Source organism: Ischnura elegans, chromosome 7, assembly GCF_921293095.1.
Source record: "Ischnura elegans chromosome 7, ioIscEleg1.1, whole genome shotgun sequence".
Classification (NCBI taxonomy): Eukaryota; Metazoa; Arthropoda; class Insecta; order Odonata; family Coenagrionidae; genus Ischnura; species Ischnura elegans.
The window spans coordinates 103845418-103854230 of NC_060252.1; the positions used below are offsets into that span (position 1 = coordinate 103845418).

The 8813-nt window shown below is 46.2% G+C and overlaps 1 protein-coding gene across 2 annotated transcripts in view; it reads left to right on the forward strand.

The window, feature by feature from the left end:
• LOC124163092 (protein sprouty) overlaps window positions 1–6229 on the forward strand; it is an 80162-nt gene extending 73933 nt beyond the window's left edge. The window contains exon 2 of one of the 2 annotated variants that reach the window (XM_046539890.1): window positions 1317–6229. In XM_046539890.1, the coding sequence (XP_046395846.1) occupies window positions 1431–2459 (1029 nt within the window). In that variant the 5' untranslated portion in view covers window positions 1317–1430 and the 3' untranslated portion in view covers window positions 2460–6229. Of the gene's footprint in view, window positions 1–1313 lie in introns of both variants that reach the window. The other variant, XM_046539888.1, reaches the window with a different exon arrangement.
• Window positions 6230–8813: the final 2584 nt, after the last annotated feature.

Consider the following 8813-nt stretch of genomic DNA (forward strand, 5'->3'; position numbering starts at 1 on the left):
TCAGACGGCTAGTTCGATCAACTATCGTTGGGACGCTCGGACAATCAATCGGGCACGATTCCTTGAAATTAAAATGTAAAATAAACTTTTTCCTGTCATACCGCTTGATCGAACGACATGGTGGATGGGATGAAGGAGCTACTAGATGAAATAGAGAGGATCTAGAAAGTGTAGACGGAGCGGTTATTGAGCTAGGAGGGGATATTGAAAAGAGTGTTAGAGGGAATAATGTTAGGTAAACGAGGGAGAGGAAGGAAGAGAATAAGATTTTTCGATAGAATGAAAAGGAATTGGCCTAACTGTGAACTGGTGATGGAAGTCCATGAAAGGATATTGCCTTTAATACTACTTAAATCCACCTAAGTCTAAGCCTTTTGAATGATAATTATTTGTGATTAACTGACATTTACCATAAATCGATATATTTTGTTGCTTTTTAAAACCTCATTACTGAGTTATGAAGCACAACTAATGTCACCCATAAGTGCCTAACATGGTGCTGTACTTGATGATTCTATAACAGGCGAAGCTTTGTAATTTTAACTTACTATTTATCTTGCGGGAACATTGATGTCTAATCATTTTATGTATTTAGATATCCTCCATGTCAGAGACGCTTGAAATATTCTATTTCTTTTCCTGAAGATGTGTCCTTGCAAAGATAAACAATTTCTTGCCAGTTAATGTTCAGCGTGATGTCTGTTACTTCATACAATGGAAACACAATCGACGTATTCCTCACCTTTTGAAAGCGGGTCGCCAGTGCAGGAAATTATCCGAAAGAAAGGTATAATTCGTCAGCACACATTTGTATTCGATGTTGCTAATCTTTTTTATTCACATGCATTGAGAATTTTTATTTCATACTTCTGTGTAGTTTATGCTGGTTTATGTTATACAATGATGTTTTGCAGCGAATTTTGACTGAATTGCTACCGTTTCTCCGTGAACAATATACTTTGTAGACCATTCATTAAAAAAAACAGTGATGATCATGGAGTCATATATAGACCCGAGCGTTGTCGAACGTGCAATTTGAGATAGCCATGTGTGCATTTTTCTCCACTTCTCCCAAAGACGTGAGAATCCTTCCAATCTATCCAGTACAGTGACTTCGATTTAGCGGTTGAACATCCTTTTAATATTACCCCTTTCCCAAGGTAATTCACCCCTCCAATTTTTTTTCTACGTCCTTGTCCCTCGCCTTACCTCTGATGTGCCCGCCGTTAGCACGGAGGGCGAATTGTGAATGAACGGTCATGTGGTTGCGTTCCTCCTCACTAACAGCCTTTCTCTTCCTCCTCTCTTTGCAGCAGCTGGCGTCCGCGGCGGCCATGTTGGAGAAGTGAGGGGGGCCTGCACCGCGACCGAACTGCCGCCCCCGGGCGATGATCCCCGCGTTTCGGCGCCGCACCGACTGACTAGCGCCCATGGCCCAACATGGCGGCACGGCGTACCTCGCGGACGCCCACCCCTCGTCGACGCCGGCGGCGGAGACGCTGGTGGGGCCCACGATCGCCGGCCCCCGCCCCGTCGCCGCCCTAGCCGCGCTCTCCCCCGCCTCCCGGGCGCGCCGCGTGCCCCCGCCGCCCCCGGAAGGCGTCTCGCTCGAGGCCCCCAGGCTGGACGGCGACCGAGTCAACAACGAGTACGTGGAGACGCCCTTCCGGCCTCCCAACCACCCGCCCCCGGCCGCCGCACTCCGCCGCGTCCCCTCCTCGGCCCCCGACGCGCCTCGCCGGGGGCCGGGCCTCGCGCGGAGGACCGTCGCCCCCGAGGCACCCCGGCCCGCCCCCGGGAAGACCGCTCCCATCACCAAGCAACCCACGGCCTCCCCGCCCCTCCTGCCCACCGCGGCCGCCGCCACCTTCACCAAGGAGGGCCCCAGGGGCATCCCGCGGCACGGCGCGGCCGCGTCCGCCGCCGAGTGCGCCGTGCTGTCGCGGGACGGCGCCGCGCTGCCGGGCGCCTCCATCATGTGCAACGAATGCAACCGGTGCCGGTGCGAGGCGTGCCGCTCCCCGCGCCCGCTTCCCTCGGCCTGGCTCTGCCGGGACGCGTGCTTCTGCTCCGCCGAGACGACGGTGGACTACGCGTCGTGCCTGTGCTGCGTCAAGGGCATGTTCTACCACTGCGGCGGCAAGGAGGGCTACGAGGGGGGCAGCGGGGCCACCTCGTGCGCCGACGATCCCTGTTCCTGCGCCCCGCCGAGGCGATGCCTTCGCTGGGCGTGTCTCTGCGCCCTGACCGCCTGCCTGCCCTGCCTGCTGTGCTACTGGCCGCTGAGGGGCGTGGCGGGTGCGGTGGAGCGGTGCTACGGCAGGTACGCGAGCACCGGGTGCCGCTGCCAGCCGAGGACGACGTCCGCGGGGGGTGCGGGAGGCCCCCTGGGGTCGCGGGGGGCCGGAGGAGACCTCACCCCCGAGAAGAGACTGCTCGCCTCCAGCCCCGACTTCTGAGGACGTCCATCGCTGAGCGATGGCGAATCCTTGCTGTGCTCATTCTGCAGACATTATTATCGCTAGCGAAGGGGGCGTGCGAAAAGAACTCTTTATAATAATTTTTCTCTCTCTCGCAGAAGCCTCCCGAAGATATGCCTCGAAAAATCCCTGTACATATAATATTAATAATGTCACTGCGAAATGTTTTATAAAGGAGGCACGGAGGACTTTTTTTATTAATTTATCTGAAGAAGTTGTTATCGCTTTGCTAAGTCAGGGAGACTGTCAGCGTATTTTTTTTTAATTTTGGAGAGTAAAGTGTGGTGATTGCCCGTTTGGCGAGGAGTAGGAGGATGGGGGGGTTGTTGGGAGTTTTTCGGGTGCCACGCGACGTTGCGTCGTATGCTGCGCGGTGGACTAATAAGTTTTGGGGTTGGGTGTCTGCATCTGTGTGCGTGGTGAAGAAAGGAGGGAAAGGGGGTGTGTGCACGAATGTGTGAGTGCGTGAAATTGTCGAATGCTTGAGTGAAAATATGTTTTGTGTGTGTATGTCGACGCTCGGTCCGGCTCCCCGCCTTTCCTTCGGCGGGGCAGGAAGTAATGGAGGGGGGGGCAAGGATGGGACGACCTTGGCATGGCCGCCGATTGGGCGATAGTGGCGGCATCCAGCGGCCGGCGAGGGAGTGAGAGAGAGAGAATAGAACAAGCGTGTGTTCCACCGCGAGATACAGACAAGAGACCCTGCATCCCACCCCCAACTCCCCCCGCCTCCTGCCCCCCCCCCCCCCCCCGTTTCGAAGAAGAATCTCTCATTTCTCCGCTCCTCGTTCGCGCTGCAACTGTCGTCGGGTCTTCTCAGGGCAACGGCAATTGAAGAAAGGGGGATTATAGTGAGTTTGTGTGTGTGTGAGTGACTCTCAGGAACATTTGGCGGCGACGGTGGCGCCGCCCGGAGACGGTGGACTGCCCGCGCATCTTAACAATGATGATGTATATGTGTGACGGCAGGCAAAAGAGGACGCCGTCGCGGGAACCGAAGGATGTTGGTTGTTTCAAAAAAGAAAAATGTGTGAAATGAATGGCTGTACGCAGAACAGAAGTGTATTTTTTCAATGAAAACGAAGGGGTTCCTCTGTTATCCGTCAGATCGCCGCTTTAAAGCTGTTCGCGTCCGAAGTATTTAATTCCAATCACATTCAGTTTTCTAAAAATATAATAATATAAATAAATGACTGAGTCAGATTCTCAATTGGCTACATCCCGCAGGCGCTGCTCCGATAAATATTATATATTAAGCCTGCATTAAAAAATTAAAAATGCACCCGCAAATCAAATGATTGTTGATCAGTGCTCGATGTGTGAAATTCAATTTTTTTTAATGTCTGACTGATGGTTGTTCGTTGTTGAAAGGTACGTCGCTGGGTTGGTTGCTCCGTGCTGTGCAGAAGAAGAACTTTCGCTTCCGTGCCCTTCAGACGTAGTTGGTTAAATTAGTACGTGAAGCGTTCTAGGAATAGATACTGGCTTTTTCGAGAGGGGGGCGGGGCCAAATCCATCGTGAAAAGCTCCAGGGGAAATACATTCGCTCCAGGCTCTTCCTGTGAGCTTGCCAGATTCTGAGCGAATTTCCGACCATCGGAAGCGTTTTAATATTAATTGCCACAGTGTTGGCGTGGGCCCCGCCCTCGACTGCCTTTGTGTATCCTTCGTTTGAATGGGCACTGGGGATGGTTGGTTCAGTTATTAATGCTTTAAGTAACCACAAAAAAGGGTTTAAAATTTGCTCTGCCACCCATTGAAATTTATAGTTGGCTCCGCTCTCGTTTGCTTGTCGGAGGGTAAGCACCTGCTTGATGCCACTCAAATCACATGTCCGGCTGGATTTCATTAGGACATTGTTAATGTGAACTGAATTTCACGAAAAATAAATCCCATCCATTTCACTGAATCTGAGAGCTATGTATTTTTGCTACGCCCTAATACAATCTTTTTCTTGTCCGGGACACTAATATTTGAAATATATAATTTTTTATGGTGCCGTTGATGCAATTAATATTTAAGTGTATCGAAAGGTTTCGTCTCACTGTCACAATACTCTTCTTTCATGGGAAAAATAATGTATTCATGTGTATATGTAAATTGAAGAGAGAGAAGTGGAGAGGTGGTATACAGTTTCGGAAGCAATTGCACACTCTGGTTTCATGAACGCAATTAGAAAAATATCTCACTGCATTCCCTATCATATTTTCCTCACACGTGTTGGCTTCATAGCTTGTCATATAAGTATTTATAATATAAAAGAAACGATGCATCCCTGTGCGTGTGTGATGGAGAGGCTGCCACAAGTTTTTGTCGAAAAAAAAAACAACTCCGTTTTCTAAAAAATCGGAATCATATTCTATAGCCTTCCAAGTTTGTCAGATCTTCGAACTTTCGCGCCTTTTTAGTTCGGGACGCAATATATGATAATGTTCTTCCTCCTATACCTCTTCTCTCCGTCTCTCTCTCTTCACAGTCACTCTTGAGTGCTCACTCTGGAAAGTTTTTGCGTCCGCGTGGAAAAGGGGGAGCGGTGTCAGGACGCGGCGTATTGTAAGGGCCCGCTCCTCTCTGCCTATCGTATGCAGCTCGGGTCGGTTGGGGAAAAGGGGGCGTATATATTTTTAATGCGAAGTGTACATTGGAAACATTTTTTTGTATAAAGAATTGAAACATTTATTTATTTTTTCTCAACCCGGGTACAAATAAGCACCGTTGAACTTAATTTGTTATTCCAACCGTCGGCCATCGCGGGATTACGAGAGTGAGTCTATATGATAGTTGTTTTATTTTCCCCGTCAGAAACTTCATCCTCCAGCCGCGCCTTAACTTTCCCGCCTCGAAAAATAAAAATTATTACTTTTGGACGATTGGGATTTTTCAAGGAGTTATATAAAAAAATAATAACAACTATTTTGTCCGGAAGACGGGAAGGGATTTATTCGGGGGTTTATAAATTTCTGTGAATAGGCGCGAGTTCGGATGCTGCACTTCATTTGTTGCACTTATATCTCTGTTTAGTACGGCCACCACCCGCGCCGGCGGCTCATCATATTTGTCGGGTGCAGTCGAACAAGTAAGAGTGTGTGAAATCGCAGAACGGTGGTATTACATGCATATATATTGTTCATAATAGTGGGTATCGTCTCGTCCCGATATGCAGTTCCAATAAGGCCCGTGGTGATTAGGAAAAGTGTTGCACACGAGTCACGCTTCGGGATTAACTCGGTCGCGTGTCTGTGTGTTTGTTATGAAAATTTGAAAGAGAGGGGAGAGAAATATTTTTTGTAATTCACACGCCTCCCAAACACCACCTTATTTCCCATACATTTTTTTGGAAAAGCAACCCACTTGCCATACCTACGTGTATAGATTTATAAATATATAAATATTATATATTACGCATGTATATCAGACATAAGAAATATTTTTGGGATGTGTCTACTCATGCCGAGCTATCAAAGGATGGTCCCAGTCATTTAATGCTTATTTATTTTTCTCATTCGTTCATGAACTATGAATATATCTTCAGAAAGGTGAGACCGTTGAGACTTTTTCCAGTATTATCTAGTCTTGAACTCTTTGTGAGCAAAATGGTTTATGTGTAACCTTTTTTATATAGAATGTTTAATGATGTACCATATAGTGTATAGTTAGTGGCGCGCTGAAAATAAGCAAAGCAAGCCGATGCTGCTTGTATGTATTGTAAATAAACGAACTGTAATAGAATTCAGAGACCAACAATGAAACTCATGACTTATTATTTCTTTCCTCAACAACGATTGGCGCTCAGGGGGGTGCCCTCCAATGGTTAAATGCAGAAGGGGTTGTTGCCTTACAACTCACTTGATGTATTGGAGCCAGTGATTATTCTCTGCTAGGAAGATTGTGCCATAATGGCGTTCCAGGTGTAAGGCTAAAGTTAATACACGTGTCCATTGGCATCGATTGCAGGATAAATTTGTGGATGATTGGCTTCCGAGAGATCTAAAATTATGATTTTAAAGCATTATCACCCTATTTAAACAAATAAAAGATCGTAGCACTTTTCCACAAGATTGGAGAAGTGCTGCAATCTTTTATTTTTTTTAATGTCTAAATTCCACCAATTGAAGCCTGAATCTGTTGAAATTATCACCCTATTTTAATTCCCATCGGAAGAAATTTCCCCTAATTCACAAATACCTCATATATCCTACGTATCAAATATTGGGGGGGACCCGTCCCCCCACAAGATCGATGCCAGTGCACGTTTCGATTCTTTTTCCTGGGTGAATCCTTCGATCATGTGCGTACACAGATATTGGCCTCTCTCTACACTTTGCCGTTGAGCTAGTTGCTCCCGACATCAAACCGGACCACTTATGTCACATTGGTCATATTTTCACCTGAGGAGCAAATGTATGTTCTCGTTTCGAGTCGCGCATGCGCACTACACGTGTGACGCTTTAGTGGGCATGCTCCCCACAAAAAAATATTTGCTCTTGGGTCCAATTTGTTGTCATAACGACTGCTCCGTCTATTTTTACATGATCGAAGGTGAAACCATGAATTGAAATTTACCCGAATGATCAACTTCATTACATTGGGCGAATTCAGACGACGGAGCCACTCCGAATCAATCCGGCTGAAAAAGTTGTCGCTCATTGCTCTCTGAGCGATACAATATGGCGATCCGCCAAAATGAACTTGCCACTTCTATCGTGGGCAACCGAGCCTCTCTCATTCAGCAGAATGTCAGTAGCTCGGAGCCGCTCCGTCTGCTTTTTGTGCCCATTTACTTTCTACATTAATTTTGTAATTTTCCTGGAAAAATAGGTTCAATATTATAAATAATTTAATTAGAACAAATATAGCAGAGTAACGTCTTTTCATCCTATTGAATTGATTATAAAGAATCACCAAGTTCTGCAAAAGAATGCTATGTCAACACCTCGAATCTTTGAAAGATTAAAATGCTTTACTAAGGTTTGGTATTCCTTATTTTTTGGAAAAATATATGATTCATTTATCACATTATCAAGTGATTGATATTTGCAAGAATTTTCGAGAGACAAAGTTGTTGGAAAAATCTAGTGCAGAATTCTAACGGATATAAAACCCATATAATATTTGTATCATACTCAATCAAGGTTCAATCATGCAATTATGATTTTCATGGATGTTGATAGATTCACTACATTCATAGCAACAAAATTTAACTGACATATGCATAGAAGTACTTAATTTCATGTGTCCTTTCGCATTCAGTAAAAAGGGTATGGGAGGAAATTAAGACAGAAAACAACCATTGCATCTGCGGGCTCCTTATCAAAACCAAAACTTTAATTATAAAAATTATCTTTACTAATCGCTTTGGTGGCCAGTCCTAGCGGTAGAGTTGGCCGCAGCCAGAATGATCAATATTGAAACTAAAGCCTATTTCACACAATTTAGCAAATGCATGCTGTGGAAAACTTAAGGAGAGATTATGGTGGTTTTCTGCGACTGAAAACGACGGGACTCCACTCAGCATATAATAAGTCGAGAACAGAATTTATCTTGCGACTCTCCAATCGCATGGAAGACGCTTACATAGATCGAGAGTCGTAAAAACATTCGGATCTTATATCCGAGGTCTTGAGACTGTAATTGGTTGAATGTCCAATGAGTGGCGCAGGGAGGGGGGGGGGTTTGGGGGATAAAATCCCCCCCAGAGCTCACAGAAATTTTTAAGTTAAATCTATTTTACTTAATTGGATTAATATTGCTAATAGAATAGTGTGAGGATTATTAAAATATCCCTCAGAATGCCGTAAAAATAACCATTATGAACCATTTATCTTAATTTTTTCCGTGGGAAGGCCTCCGCACCTCCCGCTTACCCTGGCGGATATGCAATACCCCCCCGAACCCCCCAGTATTACTTGCGCCTGAAACCCCCCCTAGCCTTAATTCCTGGCTGCGCTCCTGTGTCCAATTATATTCAAGATTGATGAATCCTCGCTCTGGATTAATTTAAGTCAAGTTATGACAAGTAGATTTTTTAAAGGGTTTTTTAGCCCTTTACTGAGAGTTTGCAGTAAATAAGCTGAAAACAGTGTACGTTGTGGACTTCCATGGGACAGGAACAGCCGCTGTTAGGGTGTGGTGCTGAATGCTGAGATTTTCTACCTGTTGAGCTGTGATGCAGTCTCCTTGCTGCGCGGCTGATCTGCTCGGAAGGTAGGTGAACACGAACACGACCCAGCAGTGAAGGGGGTGCAACGAAACTTGGCAAACTTACTGTAGATGATGCACCGTTGCTCGCGGAATAGTGTAGTTTCCTTCATCAAAGAAAACGAAATGCAGTGA